Genomic DNA, 16,221 nt, shown 5'->3' on the forward strand with positions numbered 1-16,221 from the left:
TTTTAACCAGGTTCGCAGGTGATTTATGTGCTCACTAAACTTCTAGAAGTGCTATTATACATTACAGTGCTTCCTGCACTGCTGTAAAATACATGGTGGGGGGGAGGTTCCTATAAGGGAATGAATAAATGGGCAAACTAACTGTAATTCAGCAAAGTGAATCCTACAATTCAATGCCACTGGACTTAAGAGTTATAGAAGCTTATGGTTGATAGTTTCTCCATTTCTTTTTAATATAGTCCTAGGTCTACCCTTAGAAATGGCGGGGGGCCAGGGAACTGGAGGAAGAGCCTTATTCTGTTCAAGACCCACTCACAAATACTACATACACACTGAAAATCAACATGAAGGATATTAAAATATTAGACTCTTTTCTATAGGATTAGATAACAACCAATGTGCAATCTTTGTTTCACTTAATAGCTGGTGGTTTTAAATTTCATAATGCATTGCTGTCATACATAAAATATCATAAAGAGAAAAAAAACACTTTTCAACTATGTGGTTAAGAACTCTAAAATAAGTAAATGATAAAATAAATCAAGGATATAAAATTCAAGTGTAAGTTCAAATAACACAGACAAGGACTCAAGCTGCAGCTCTAACACTGTGGGATTCTTCAGCCATACACTAAACTTCTCTGGGTTCCAGTTTCTTCATCTACAAAAGGAAAGAAGGATCCTGATTTTATGTCCCAGCTCTAAAATTCTGAAATCCAGTATGTCTGAAATCAATGCCCATTTGTCATCTCAAATTCATGTACTGAAATTCAGTATGAAATCTCAGAAGTGGCCTAAATAAGTTAAGAACAGGAGCATACGAGCTAAATGGCCACTCTGTGGTGCAAATGCAAAGATATTGTCCCCCACAGACTTTTTCTCTATGCAAGGAGCAAATGGGTACGACAGAACACATTTTCATGCTGGGAAAGTTATCTTAGTTTCCTTTCATTCTGAATCACCATTTCCAATGGTGCGATCCCTCCCCCAGTTCACTCATGTGGACTCCATGAATCTGAGTGAATGGGTGAGAGCTTCCACCTTTCATAGGCACCCAAAACAGGGAAAGGCTGAGGGAGAGTCACACCTGAAAAGTGACATAGTTACTCTGGCACCATAAGTAAACTGACGGGCCTTTTAGAAGCTAATTATTGAGCCTGCTATTTGGTTCACTGACAGAATTTCTTGTTTGTGGGAAGAAACATATCTGTGCACTGCTTTTTTCCATTACCACTATTTCTATCGTCATAAATAAGAATCAACAGGCCATTTCAAGTAGCATATGCTCACCACCGTTTAGCGTCTGAGTGTCAGCCGTACACAAGCTAAGCAACAGTGCCCCAACCTCCTGGCTGAGAATTCAAACCCACGAGACAAGGAAAGCACTTCAGATTCATTAAGATGGTGTATATGATGGTGTGTGAGCAACTTGAAGGCAAAGGTGATCTGCTCTTTGTCTGTGTCTCTAGCAATCTCTGGCACGAGGCTGGCTATCCAAAATGAATAAATAAGTGAATGAAGAATGAATGAACGAATGAACAAATTGTTGAATGAGGCAAAATGTTTTAAGATGCTATACCGACCGGATTTTGAGGGTTGGTCAGAGAATGTTGTTTTGGGAAGGGCAGAGCTATTTACAATTCATGATGGAGAAATGAAGGCCAAGACACAGTGTGACCCAAGAGAGAGACTGCCTTTGATTAGCCGTTGCTCTGCACGTGCTCAAGTTTCCCTGCAATATTCACTATCAGGCCTCACTAGGAAAGACAGGGAATCAGAATGATGGCCATTACAAAATTCAATTGAGACCTCCAGAGAAAAACTCTCTACTGTCAGTGAGGGTCTTGCTGGACAAAACAATGTCAGGTAAGGGACTGATCAGAGGAAAAGCAGGAAAAAGAGAAAACGAGATGTTGAAGGGGAGCAGCGGAAGAGGAGTTCAGGCAGAGGTGTGAGTGGGAGAATAGGTGGGTGAAAAAAAGGCACCATCGGCTTCCCTGGTGGCGCAGGGGTTGAGAGCCCGCCTGCCGATGCAGGGGACGCGGGTTCGTGCCCCGGTCCGGGAAGATCCCACATGCCGTGGAGCGGCTGGGCCCCTGAACCATGGTCGCTGAGCCTGCGTGTCTGGAGCCTGTGCTCCGCAGCGGGAGAGGCCACAACAATGAGAGGCCCGCGTACCAAAAAAAAAAAAAAAAAAAATGCGCCAAAACAAGGAGAGCAGAGTTAGACCCACGGTCCTCAAGGGAGGGTGTGGGTGTTTGGGTCGAGAGGAGCAGAAAGGCATTAAGTCTGGGAGAAGACAGGGAGGGAGGAAAAGAGAAGAGGTCAGATAAATGTCTATGAAATAACACCCATCAACAATGATAACAAGTATAAAAGAATCTTTCTTCCTTTTTGAGAAAGACAAAGGGAATTTTAAGTAGGATTAAGTAGTAGTAGCTTTCAGAACTCAGCAGAAGCAATAATAACTACATAAATAGCTAAGTGGATGGCAGGAATTACTTCACTTTGGAATTCGGCCAGCATATCAAAGTTAACAGTAATATCACATCTTTTTGAAAGCTTTCCTGAGATTCTAGGGGGGAGATCATCTCAGAAAAACTGTACCAAGTTAATTTTAGGAAGAGGATGCTCCTCACTGCTTGAAGACATTCTATCTCCCGAAAATTGATAAGACAGAAGTTCTAGCCTGCTGGAAGCACTCTCTTATCCACGTAAATACATTGCCAGTATTGCCCCCAACGGATGCAATTATGTTTACAGATTACCATCGCCTAATGTAAAATTTGACTCAAAACATAACCCACAAAGGATGCTCTAAATGCCGCAGAAAGGACCTGTGGATATCCCACTTTCAGAGTTCTCTAACGTTTGGACTCATTGTGAATGGTTAAGATGTAAACCTTGTAAGCCTAGATTTTGAAACACGCACAACTGTACACATTCATTTCTGAATTAGGTGGAATTGGGCAAATTGGAAATATAATGTTCAAACCCTGGACACCTCTAGTCATGAATATCCTGTAGGTTTTTCCTCTTACGTACATTTCCTCTTTGACCATTAACGTGCTGACCATCTTCTTTGCTTCCCAGAAATAGAGATAAAAACTGGGTGCTGATGGCAATTTGGGGTACAAGTATCTTCTCTCACCATCTGGAAACATTCATGTGTTACTGTTTCCCCAAAAAATAAGTTAGAATATTGCGTTCTTTATTTATTTTCTACCCAGGGACAAGTTATTTTAGTATCACTCACAATGGAATTTGCATGAAAATCTGTTTACTGACCCCATTCCATAAGGGTGCATTTGCCCTAGCACTTCGAGTAAACACCATTTTCATTGCACTAGAAATAGTTTTAATTGGGCAGATTGTTACAATTTTAGCAACACCCAAATAAATCAAAGGAATATGCAGCAGACATGCCACCAAGTCTGGATTATACAGCAACCCAGTTCAGTATGCCTGAAATAAGGATTCCTTACACACCATCAACAAATGCTAAAAGAACATCTGTAGACATCAAAATTTTTTGGAAAATATGAGTTTCAAGAAACTGATGATTCTGAAAACAGTATGTTAAAGAGTTATGTGATTAATTGCTAATTTTATCATATATATAGTATATATGTACATATATATCATATATACAAATATATACAAAGAATGGAATTCATTCATTTCACTAACTGGTAAATTTTCATTAATATGATCTAAACATGTGGATGATCAAACAATAACATTCAGAATTCAAAACTAAGCACCTTGGGGCTTTCCTGGTGGCGCAGTGGTTAAGAATCTGCCTGCCAATGCAGGGGATGTGTGTTCAAGCCCTGGTGCGGGAAGATCCCACATGCCGCGGAGCAACTAAGCCCGTGTGCCACAACTACTGAGCCTGTGCTCTAGAGCCCCCGAGCCACAACTACTGAGCCTGTGTGCCACAGCTACTGAAGCCCGCACTCCTAGAGCCCATGCTCCGCAACAAGAGAAGCCACCGCAATGAGAAGCCTGCACACCGCAACGAAGAGTAGCCCCCGCTCGCCACAACTAGAGAAAGCCCGCACGCAGCAACGAAGACCTAATGCAGCCAAAATAAATAAATTAATTAAATAAATTAAAAGCAAAACATTAAAAAAAACACACACAAAAACTAAGCACCTTGTAACATATACCTGAATGAGAAACACATCAGGTACTGTGTGTGTAAATTCTCCTTTCAAACCTTTCTATAAACTGCCTGCTCTTTAGATCCCATTATTCATTGACACGCAAACTCCTCTCCAATAAGCTGAACCTCTGCCCTGTTCTTCACACACCTCCATGCCACTCTCTGCTGGCCCATCCTTGCCCTCATTTCGGATGCTTTCTCAAATCTTTCTTGTTATCAAACACTCGCCTCCTCCATGAAGCTTTGAATTTTACTTGAACTTACAGTCATACATTTTCTGAACTTCCTCAATATCTATTTCCAAATTTAACACTTAATCGTAGGATTGTTTTGCTCTCTGCTTATGTACGTGTATGTGTATCTCTTTTTCCCAATTAAATCACATGATTGAAAGGTAACACCTCCCTCTTAAGCCTCTCCCTAAACTTTCTGTCAAGATCCTACTCCACATTTAACTTCGCTTTCTCTTGATAGTTCTTCTGACTGCTACGTTTATCTGAAAACATGCTTAGGGTTTCCCTGGTGGTGCAGTGGTTGAGAGTCCACCTGCCAATGCAGGGGACACGGGTTCATGCCCCGGGCCGGGAAGATCCCACATGCCGCGGAGCGGCTGGGCCCGTGAGCCATGGCCGCTGGGCCTGCGCGTCCGGAGCCTGTGCTCCGCAGCAGGAGAGGCCACAACAGTGAGAGGCCCGCGTACCGCAAAAAAAAAAAAAAAAAAATGCTTAAACGTGCCCTCTCTTAAAGAAACTTCTGAAAGCCTGCTTCTTTCTCAAGCTCTCCCACCATATCTACTTTCTTTCTCTGTCAAACTTCTTCGAAAAGCATTCTTTCCTCTACTTCTATGCGCACTCCATCTCCAGCCCTCTCAACCTGAGTCTCCCTCCACCTGCGCGCACCCCATCTTCTCTCCTGACTCCCAGTTCATCTCCTTCCCCAACCGCAATGCTCATTTCCTCTTCTGGCTCATCCCCTAGAGGCTCAAGTTGTCATCCATCACATCTGCACAATTTCCTTCAGCAACTGCCTCTCTGTCCTCGTCTTTAACTTCCAAGTCTCCACCTGCCACTCCCTAATCTGTATTTTTAGTGCAGCACACAATGTGGGGTGCCAGACCTTATGCTGCCACCTGCTGGGGAGTTCCATGAGGCGAGCTTAGAACCAAATTCACGGTCGTCCCTCCACATCTACCATCCGTGCGGTCCTTTCTGCTAAGTAATTCTCCTAGACCTAGTTGTCAAAGATTTAACATTCAGAACCTCCATCACTTACCACCATCTCCCCTGCATTAATCACTCACTGTGTACTGTAAATACTACCTACTACAATCTCTGCACTCTGTGTTCCACCCCCAACTAGCACATCTCATTTAAGCTGTGACTGCCCATTACAGGGGCTACTGGATGGGCCCTGATTGACCTTTCTCCTTTCTCTCCCCTGATCTCCAACCCTCCCTACCCTTCTGCCAGGGGAATCTTTTTGAAACAGCTATCTGAGCAGTGCCTTAAATGAAAAGCCTCATGTAATTCTACCCTACAGGTAGGATAAAGCCCCAACTCCTCATCTCTGGAGCTTCTAGGAAGAACTCCAAGGTCCTGCATGAGCTGGCCTGTCTCTTTATCCTCTTCTTTCCTCACTTCCCCTCTCACTCCCTATCTTCACTCTCACTCACTCCGGCCTCCCTGACCTTTTTGTACCTGTACCTTGAACCAAAGAGGCTTGCCCTGGATCCTAGAATGGGCTGCCCTCATATCTTCACGTGGCTGACGACACCGGCCACTCAGGTCTGGTCTCAAATGTCACCTCCAAAGCATCCTGACCAAACGATCTACAGTAACTGCCACCGTCCCTCCCGAGGCCACCTGGTCACTCTTTTCACATTTACTCTGTTGTATTTCTCCGAGGCACCTGGAAGTCTCTGTTCGTTTACGTATTTAGTGTCTGTCTTTTCACACTCAGATGTAAGCCCTGTGAGCAGGAACTCTGCCTCACTTCACTCACCCCAGCTCCTGGAAGGCGCATCCTCCACAGGGCCCCTGTTCTCACATCCCCATCTTGCTCCATTTATACGGCTGCTCTAGCACTTATCACATTACATCTCTTATTTGAACAGCTATTTCCAAAGGAAGTGAATCACGGGCAAGGAGGTCGTATCAAAATGTCCGGGCCAGGGGGTAAGCAAGGGAGGGGTGTCTGGTTATAAGATGCTCATTCAGTGTAGAAGATTTTAGTGTAGAAGACTTATGCATCTTTGTTAAAATTACCCCTAACTTTTTATGTTCTTTTTAATCATGCTGTACATATTTCATTTTCTATGTGTTAGTTTCTAATATATATATATATATATAAATGGATTAAAAGGATGTTTATATTGACCTTGTATCTTGAATTGATCTCACTAAATGTACTACTTAGTTCTAAGTCATTTTTAAAACTCCATAGACGTTTCTACGTACATAATCATGTTTCTGCAAATAAAAAGTTTCATTCTAACACTCAAAAAATGCACATTTAATATCACTATTATTTTTCAGCACAAGATATAGAAAGTAGAGCATCAAAAAAAATCATAGCTGATAGAGCTGTGCAAGATATGGGGAACATGGACTGAAATAGTTGAAAAACACTATCTTAGAGCCATTTGTTATGATCTGTCATCCTCACTACATTTTGAGCTCCTGGTGAGCAAAATCATGTCTTGCTTATTTGTAAGTATCCCACCAAACCTAATAAAGTACTTTGCCTAAAGTAGGCACTCAATAAATGTTTTCTTAAATAGAATTAAAATATCCCAGTGTTGGACACATGCCCCATGTTCAGTACATACTTGTCCGTTGACTGTAAGAACCAGTGAGCACACCTAAGTCTGTTGAACGATCAATGTAAGCTCAGCCCCACTGAGAAACTATAACAAGAGACGTGAGGAAGTAGAAGATACCGTCATCATTATCCACGTAGAAAAACTTCATTTCTCAGATAATGATAAAACGAATGCACCAAGGAAAACATTGAAGTGGGTACCTGTGCATTTCTTTACGTGACTGTTCCTTTTTCCATGTGATCCTAACTTGCATCCAAAATTCTCCTCCCAGAATTCCGCAAACCATACATTTCTTCGATTATTGGCAAGCGTTCGGCTTCTAAAGTATCGATCGAACCCTATTTTAAAGAAGAAAGGTATGATTTTAATATTCGTCCAAAATCAAAACCAAATACCATCAGAGCTTTTGAATAGATATTATATGATGTTGTGATCATTGCATGAAAAAATATGTATAACAGATGGGGGAGGGCAGCCAATAACCCAGCATTAAGGCTTCCCTTGTGGCAAGAGTCAATGGGGATCAGTGGACAATATCTCCACTCCCACCATTCACCATTCAGGCACCTGACTCTAGGGATGTACACAGCAGGTAAGCCTGTTGGGTGGCATCCGCACCACCTCTGTCTCTCTTCTGTGTCTCCCAGCGGCAGCAAGCAGTGACCTCGTGCTGAATATTCAAAACCAACTCAGACTTTTCTCATTCTCCTCTCTCTCCCCTAGCACGAGTCAGTGTTCCAGGCTTCCGTGCTTCTACTTGCCTCAAGGTTTATCTGTCCCACATGTTCCATTTTCAGCTAATTCAATAAACTAATCACTACTAATGTAATCTTCTGGAGTCATGGGTAATGGGCTAGTGTCATTCTGCTCAGGTAACCAACTCACTGAAGGGAGACCACCTGGAAATAGTGCCTTATTCCCAAGGATAATGGCAAAGGTAGGAATTTCAATCACTGTCGAGATCATTGGAAAAGATATTTGGGAGACAGACTGCCTTTCAGAGATGCTCCACATCTTTGCTGTTGCATTTATTTACCCATAGAGCCAGGCCAGCATCATGTCTTCATTTGCTATAAAGCAAGCACTCTCCTTCCAACAATGCTATAACCACTGTATACACCCATGGAAATATGCAAACTTAGAGGGCGACTACTAACATCACGGAGATATCCAAGGCCAACAGCAGTGCCCCCTAAAAAAATACCTAGTGGGTACTCTTTTCTAATAAAAAAAAATATATATATATACAATATGTTGAGTTAAATAGTTACTGTCTTGACCATTCTGCCATCAGTCCTAAAAATTCTATCGAGTCATTAATAATGGATTCATCTCATCGTATGCTGATACCCTGATTTTGCTTTTGAGTTTAGATTCAGTCGGAATGAAGCAAATTCTCTACAGTGCATCCTTACCATCAATTGACGCTCTTTTGGGCAAAATTGTCACAGCCCCTTCTGCAATCTCCTCCTGCTGATAAACAGGTGCTATTTTGGATCCCCAACTATCTGAGCCAATCCAGAGAAAATGCCCACTTTGGTTTAATTTTTTCGCTGCTTCCAATATCCTCCTATTGGAATAAAAAGAAATAAAACATACCACATTTACCAAGAAACTCTACACTTGTGAATGTTACAAGACCAGCTATATGAAGTCATAAGCACTCAGTAGGTCACCATTAAACAACCAGTCAATCATTCTAACTGCCTGAGTCTTATCATCTCCTAAAGGAATATATTGGAGACTTTAACTCCAGCAGCTGATAATTAGCCTTATCCTTAACCTCATTCACATCATTCTGTTTATCATCGTTATTTGTCTCATTTCTTTCAGTCCCCAGGCTTTACTTGATAAACAGATTGGACTGAGAAACTAGAAGGCTGTTGTCTCTATGTAGCAGAAGGCAGTCTGTAATTGCATGAGAATGTTGCAATTCCTATGAAATCTCACAAGATTTTACATTGAACATGAAATATGTCAGAAAAAGGATGTGGGCTGCAAATCTGATCCTACATGAGGAAGAAAAGCAATCAGCACCTGATGTCATCTTCATTAGCAAACATAATCACTGCCCGAGCATTAGGTGTTTCTAGCAGACGCTTGATTATTTTTTCAAATTCTCCAGGTCTTGGTTCACGTGGGATTTTCTGTGATTGAGCAATGCAAACACCACCTATTTAAAAAAAAAAGAAAGAAACAGAGAAAGTGATTAGGAAAAGACATTTACTTAACACACTTAATGAGGTTAGCTACTTTATAAAAACACGTGACTCAGTAAAGGATATTGTTTCTCAAAATATCTGTCATTCTCACCTACTAAAAGCAATCACTTTTTTGCATTATATGTATCAAATAAATGACATCAATAACTTAATCATACATCAGAGGTTTTTTCCAAGTTTAAACATTATTTTTGTGGATGTCTTTAAAAAAACCAAAGTGTACAAAATGTGGGACAAGAGAGAAAGAGTGGAAAGAAGGCTCTTTTAATTCATTTAACCTAAGTCCAAGGATAAGAGTCTGGATTAATAAAAGGTATGAGTATGTCTTATAGGTGAGACCACATGTGAGGAAGGAAGGTCCTTTTGCTAATTTTATTTATCAGTAGACTTCCTTTAAGGTTAATTTCCTTTTTTGAGCTCATAGTATTGCAGCAAGATTCTTATGCAGCACCATAATATGTTACGAGACAAGTGGTCTTCAAGACTGAGACACTAGCCAAGTTTCAAAGACACAAACCCTCAGTTGACATATATCTTCACCATGAAAATCAAAATGGCAGAAATCCCGTCCCACTCACATGGAAAAAGACAAGAACTCTTCTTTTGGCCTCTCCTTTTAAAGCAACATGAAGCCAAAAAGAAAAGTTTAGAAAAGATCTCTGCCCCCTGCCGATGGGCTGGGCTAGGAGGAGAAGAAGGAGGTTTCCTTTGTTTCAGTGGTACAGTTATAGCATATTCTGATACTAGGAGAAAAAGCAATATTAGCAAGATGTTTCAATTGCATTATGGTTTAAGCAGGCTTTTTGAGTCGCTTGACAAGAAAATCATCATTTATTTATAGTATTGCTTCAGTAGGCAAAGGCATGTTTTCTTCTAAACAGTTGGCAATGCATTCAGTCACCCAAACATTACTGGATGCCATTATATGCTATGCATTGGGCTGGACACTGGGAATGAGTAGTCTAATCCAGCAGTTACCAGCTAGTCTGGGAGAGGGGCATTCCAATAAATTATCATGGAACATGTAATAAATTTTAGAATGGAGAGAGTATACCACACTTTGGGAGCACAGAGGAAGGAGTAACTCAAGTGCTTGAGAGAGCTGGATTTTAAATGGCAAATATACATAAACATAGGGACAAAAATGGGACATTTCTGGTAGAAGCCAAGGTATGAAAGAACCTTGCTTGATCGTGACCTATGGTTGAGACTGGCTGGGGCTGAGGTTGGAAAGAATGGACAGGTCCAGCTTGACAATGACTTTGTTATACACGCCAAAGAATTTGGATTTTATCTTGAAAAGGATGGGAACCCACTGAAAGCTCATGAGCAGGAGAATTACATGATGAGCTGTGCACTTTGGGAAGAAACCTCAAGTAGGCAAACAAAGAAGAACCATGCGGTAGCCAGACAAGGGGTGTCCCGTGTGTTGTGATCAGATTTAACATACGTGACAATACTGTATGAATAACAGTGCTAGAGTACTGAAGGTTATTTTCTGTATAAGTTAGAGCACTGCCAAAGTTATCCCTGCAATAGAAATACCCTCACTAACCCTACACTATGCTCTTCAGGGGTGGGAATTGCCCATAATCCACAGACAGAGCCTGTAGTTAGTTAGTCTACTGATATGCCATGAATAGTTGTGATGATTGATTCATTCGTTCAGTAAATATTTATGGCGTGCCCACTGTCTGTCAGATACCATGTGGGGCATGTGGATTTACAATGGTGAATAAAATAGACACGGCCCTTGCCTTCACAGAGTTTAGAGATGTTATGGGTAAAACAGGCTTAATGCAAAACAAACCCGCAAACTAAGTATATAAGTTATGGCAAGTCCTAGGAGGAAGAGCAAGGACATTTAATTTAGATTGAGGAACGTTTGGGAAAAGTGTCCCTAAAGTTGGTATCACTTGGTTAAGGTCAGAAAGAAGAGAGAATGCGAGAGCATCACATGGGAAAGTGCAGGAAAGAGCCAGTGGAGTTAATGAGTGAAGGGGAGAGAAGTGTGAGACAAAAATGAGAGGTAATTTGGGGGCCAAATCATGCATGGCATGCAGAGCCTGCAGAAGATTATGTGTAATTAAAGTGCCTGACATTTAGTAGCCCATAGGAATACGTCTTGTCTATGACCGCCGCATTTCATGGGAGAAAAATGAATGAGGACCATTGAATTATGTAAGAGGGCAACGTGGAGTGAAAAGAATAGGAGGCCATGAGCCCAGTTAGGAGGTTATCAGAACAGGCAATGGGAAATGATGACTAGGGTAATGCTGCTGGTACTGAGGAGGGGCAGGTGGACCTGTAAGAATTTGAGTTAGAATCAGTAGGGCTTTGTAATATTTTTCCCACCTTTATTGAGACATGAATGACAAATAAAAATTGTATATATTTAGGTTGTACTGATTGGATCTAAGTAGTGAGGTAGTAGGAAACCATTAAGCACGACTCTAAGGTTTTGGCCTTGGTGATCAGTTTGTGTGATGACACTATTAAACAAGTAGGAAACACAGGAGGGTGAACAGGTTTGGAGAGGAGGAAAGAATGATTTTGATTTAGGATAAGTTGTCTTCAAAGTACCCATGGAACATGAAACTGAGAAAAAGTGAGTCTGCAGCTAAGGAGAGAGAAGGGAGTTGTAATCACAATGTTGCCTGATGCAGATACAGTAAGAAGTTGAAGTGTTGGGAACGAAGAGATCACTCAGAGAGAATATTGAAATCAACAACAGGAAAAGGTGAGTGACAGAGCTCTCAGAAAACCCACCAGCTTGGGGAAGGGAGCTAGTGAAAGAGACTGGACAAAAGTGATTACACATTTTGAGGAGAAAACTTTGGGGACAAAGTCTTAAGTTGAAGACTATGCATAATGTGTTTAAAAATCAAACAAACAAACAAAAAACTGTGGTGAGTGGAAGCATTAGGTAACCACAGAAATGCAAGACCCAAACTGTAACACTCTCTGGGGAACAATAGCTGTTTCAAAATATGACTGCTCTTTTAAGAAAATTCCTCTGATTACTTAAGGATCCTATTAAAGACATGTCATATCCAAAATATCATTCTGAGATTAATCCTGACTCCATTGCCAGAAGAAATGAAGGCCAGAAAATTTTTATTATGACTATTTCAGATGAGGCAAACAGGCAATGCCATCCAGACATATGGTTTAGTCTGAATTCATTGATGTATTCATTTACTACAGATCTAGTGAACATTTTTGTTTGTAAAAAGCTGAGTTGGGCTGGAATTTTACATAGTCTATTCATATGTTTTTATTCCTTTACCTCACCTTTTATTTGTCAGCCTGGTCAATCGGTATTTTCCTGGAAAGAGGGACTGCACAATTAACTTATTTCAGCTGAGCAAATCCTTATGAAGCTCCTGCACCACACGGCATTGTGCTGTTTGGTGCCTTATGGATATTTTATTAAATTGTGGAGTGTGTTACTCTCAAGTAATTGGAGTTAGAAGATTAGGATTTTTTTCTTAACCTTGAAACTCATTCACAATTTCTGTCTTCACATCAGTCAAGAAGCCACACTCATAAGCACTCATAAAAGCACATACCGTCTACTGCATTTCCGGAGCTATGGACATTGTCTCCCATTCTGTCCAAAAAAGTCTTATAATTGAATGACGAGATGTACATATAAGAAAAGCCAGATAAGAATGTAAAATGATGGACTGCTAAAAAATAATAGCAGAAGATCAACTGCAGTAATAAATGACAAGTCCCCCCCGCCCCCCACCGAATAGTCCAATGATTTCATAAGAAGAAGAGGTCTTTACATACTGTTAGAGTTGAGGTAAAGTACCGACGAAATTTAGTCAAACATTCAGGCTTTATCAAAGACGTGCTTCCTTCAATACTCATTATATGTTGTTTCAATTTTTAAAGAGACTCTCTGACTTGATTTAGACTCCTGGGGTGGGAGAAGGAAGAGGAGCTGCTCTCCATCAAAGCACATGTCTATTGCATCTATTTCTTCATACCTCACTCTGGAAGAGTACTGATTGTGTGCAATTCAAGGAACACTAACTTTCTTATTCTACAGCTGTCCCCAGTTCTGCAAGAAATAATTTTGAAAGCTTAGCGCTTAGGAATGTTGTATGGAGGAATTTATAATTGGCTGTTCTCTAGAATCTTCTGACTTCCTCATTTGTGTCAATGTTTTCCTTTTGATTATTTAGTGATAATTAAAAGATCATTTGTTGAACGGAACATTTTACATTCACTCTACAACACACGTGATCACTCCTTCCCAGTCTCATTCACTCTTGCCTCCCTAGTCGTAGCGAAAGCACTCCAAGATTGGCATAATCACCACATTTCTGATGAGGAAACTGAGAAACAAGGGGTGTCAACAGCTGGCAAGAGGTTGGAAGCCAGGTTCAAAGTCAGATCTGACTCCAAGACTAGCCTTTTTTCTTCATCTTTTCCATCACTTACCCAATTGACCAGTGTGTCAAGTTGGTTCACAATTTCTGTCAAGTTCTAAGTAAATCAAATCGAGTCTCTGGTTATATAACGTGTTAGCTCTGCATGACAGAATGGTTTTGATACATAAACAAATCAACAAAGTTACCATTTTATCAATGGTTAAGTTATTGGTAAAAAAGTGATTGGTCAAAATTGTTGGTTAACCGTAAGAGATTGTTTATAATTGACCCTAATGAGAATGTAATATAGTCAGTCAACTATTATTAAATTATTTCTTATGAATGCACTTGCAAATAATAGCAATGAGCAAAACCAAATAACCAGTTTTTTTGTTTCTCTCTTAAAGACAATAGAAACACGTTAACTCTTCAAAGTGCCGGGATCCCAATTCCAATTCTTAGGGAGTGAGGAATTTCCCCACCATCACCAGGCAATCCTCTGACAAAAACTGGGTGCCCTACAATTCAACTCATTTCTGATACTATCTACCTGGATATTGTCAGATTCCACAGGTTAAGGGTTCAAGTCCTACAAGACTGTCTGCCCAGCCCCCGCCCCACTTCAGATGTCAGTCACAAGCTCTGCTTGTTACCTGTGCTTCTGACCAACTGGTTACAGATCAGAGGTTCCCAAAATCTCCTCCTTGGGTTCAATTAATTTGCTAGAGAGGCTAACAGAACTCAGAGGAACACTGTACTTACTAGATCACTGGTTTATTATAAAAGAATATAACTCAGGAACAGCCAAATAAGAGATGTACAGGGCAAGGCATGGGGAAAGGGCACAGAGCTTCCATGCTCTCTCTGAATCTCCAAATGTTCACCAACCTGAAGCTCTCCAAACCCCATCCTTTCCAGTTTTGATGGAGGCTTCATTACATAGGCATGATTGAAATGGCCATTGGTGGGTGAACTCAATTTCCAGCCCCTCTCCCCTCCCTGCAGGTTGCGGGGTGAGACTGAAAGTTCTAACCCTCTAATCCTGTGGCTGGTCTTCCTGACAACCAGCCCCAACCTTAGGTTACCTACAGGCTTTCCTAAAGTCATCCATTAACATAACAAAAGACACCTTTTTCACTCTCATCACTTAGGAAATTCCAAGGATTTTAGGATCTCTGTGCCAAAAACTGGATAAAGACCAAATACTATTTCTTATTATACGTCACAATATCACAACTCTATGCCCTACTCTTTTCTTTTTTTTTTTAAACATCTTTATTGCAGCATAATTGCTTTACAACAAATGCTGGAGAGGGTGTGGAGAAAAGGGAACCCTCTTGCACTGTTGGTGAGAATGTAAATTGATACAGCCACTATGGAGAACAGTATGGAGGTTCCTTAAGAGACTAAAAATAGAAATACCAGACGGCCCAGCAATCCCTCTACTGGGCATAGACCCTGAGAAAACCATAATTCAAAAAGAGTCATGTACCACAATGTTCATTGCAGCACTGTTTACAATAGCCAGGACAAGGAAGCAACCTAATTACTCTTGACGTCATTTCTTTCCACCTTTCTGGAGACATAAGTAAAAAGACAATTTGGCCCTAATGTAATTGGTCCTTTAGTGATAGTTCAGTAAAGTTTGTTCTAAGGTTTGAACAAGTGTAATCACGCCTTTTGTAACAGTACTTTCACCTCCTATGTGGCGTACATCTGGGACTTAGCAGCAAAGTATACAGTGTGATGGAAGTTTGTCTCTTTGTCAGCTTCAAGTGCACTTTGTGAAAGAGATTTACCTCACACATCGCAGTGAAGTAAAAGTGTTATCTTGAACAACATGCATTAAAAGAGCAAAACTGCACTTAAATCTGTGCTCATTCCCCCCCCACCACCACCACCACCAAACCTGTTATGCTTTTTCCTCTATCAAATGCCAATTCACCCTTAAAGAGACTGAACAGCAATGAAATGAGGGAATGAAAGTCCTGGTACAGAAGGGGCATGAGCGCCTTGCTACTCCCCTCTTTGTCCCCTAAGAGTGGCAATAGGGACGATCCAGTAGGGAGAGGACTGGCTCAGAGAGCCCCTTTCCTGCCAGTCTCCATGTGACTCAGAGATGCTCGTGCCTGGAAGGTAGATTGGGCTGGAACAGGTTCACAGGGTCAGTTTCCTACATGCTAGGCTTTCTAACATGCCCTCATTTCATCACAGATCCACTCAGAGGCACAGAGCGGTATGGCGGTTATGAACGTTGTCTCTGGGGCTACACTTTCTAGCTCCAAATCCCGGCCCTTCTCTGACTAGCTGTGATGCTGGGGAAGTTGTGTGACTTCTCTGTGCCTCTGTCCCTCAATCTAAAGATTGAGAGGATGCTAGTATCTTCCAAATGGGTTATTGTGAAAAGATTAAATAATCACTCAACAGATTAATTTGTTTCCTCAGAAAACACATTCATTGTAAATTGTTTAAAATAAAAATTGACAAACCCCAAACAGAAACAGTAACTCACTTTCACCAAGCAATACTTACCTATAACATTAACTCTAGACTCCTTAAATTTCATTCTCCAAATGTACACAGAATAACAACTCTTACTAGCAAGTCCAGTCAACGGGGATGCTAA

General features: G+C 41.1%; 1 protein-coding gene across 1 annotated transcript in view; it reads right to left on the reverse strand.

Annotated features, from left to right (window-relative positions):
• GRM8 (glutamate metabotropic receptor 8) overlaps positions 1-16,221 on the reverse strand; it is a 755,367-nt gene that overhangs the window by 413,325 nt on the left and 325,821 nt on the right. The window contains exons 4-6 of the mRNA XM_019924505.3: positions 9,026-9,161; positions 8,404-8,558; positions 7,189-7,326 (exon numbers count right to left, since the gene is read on the reverse strand). Coding sequence (XP_019780064.3) covers positions 7,189-7,326; positions 8,404-8,558; positions 9,026-9,161 — 429 coding nt within the window. The remainder of the gene's footprint in view (positions 1-7,188; positions 7,327-8,403; positions 8,559-9,025; positions 9,162-16,221) is intronic.

The sequence above is a fragment of the Tursiops truncatus genome, chromosome 9 (assembly GCF_011762595.2).
Source record: "Tursiops truncatus isolate mTurTru1 chromosome 9, mTurTru1.mat.Y, whole genome shotgun sequence".
Lineage (NCBI taxonomy): Eukaryota > Metazoa > Chordata > Mammalia > Artiodactyla > Delphinidae > Tursiops > Tursiops truncatus.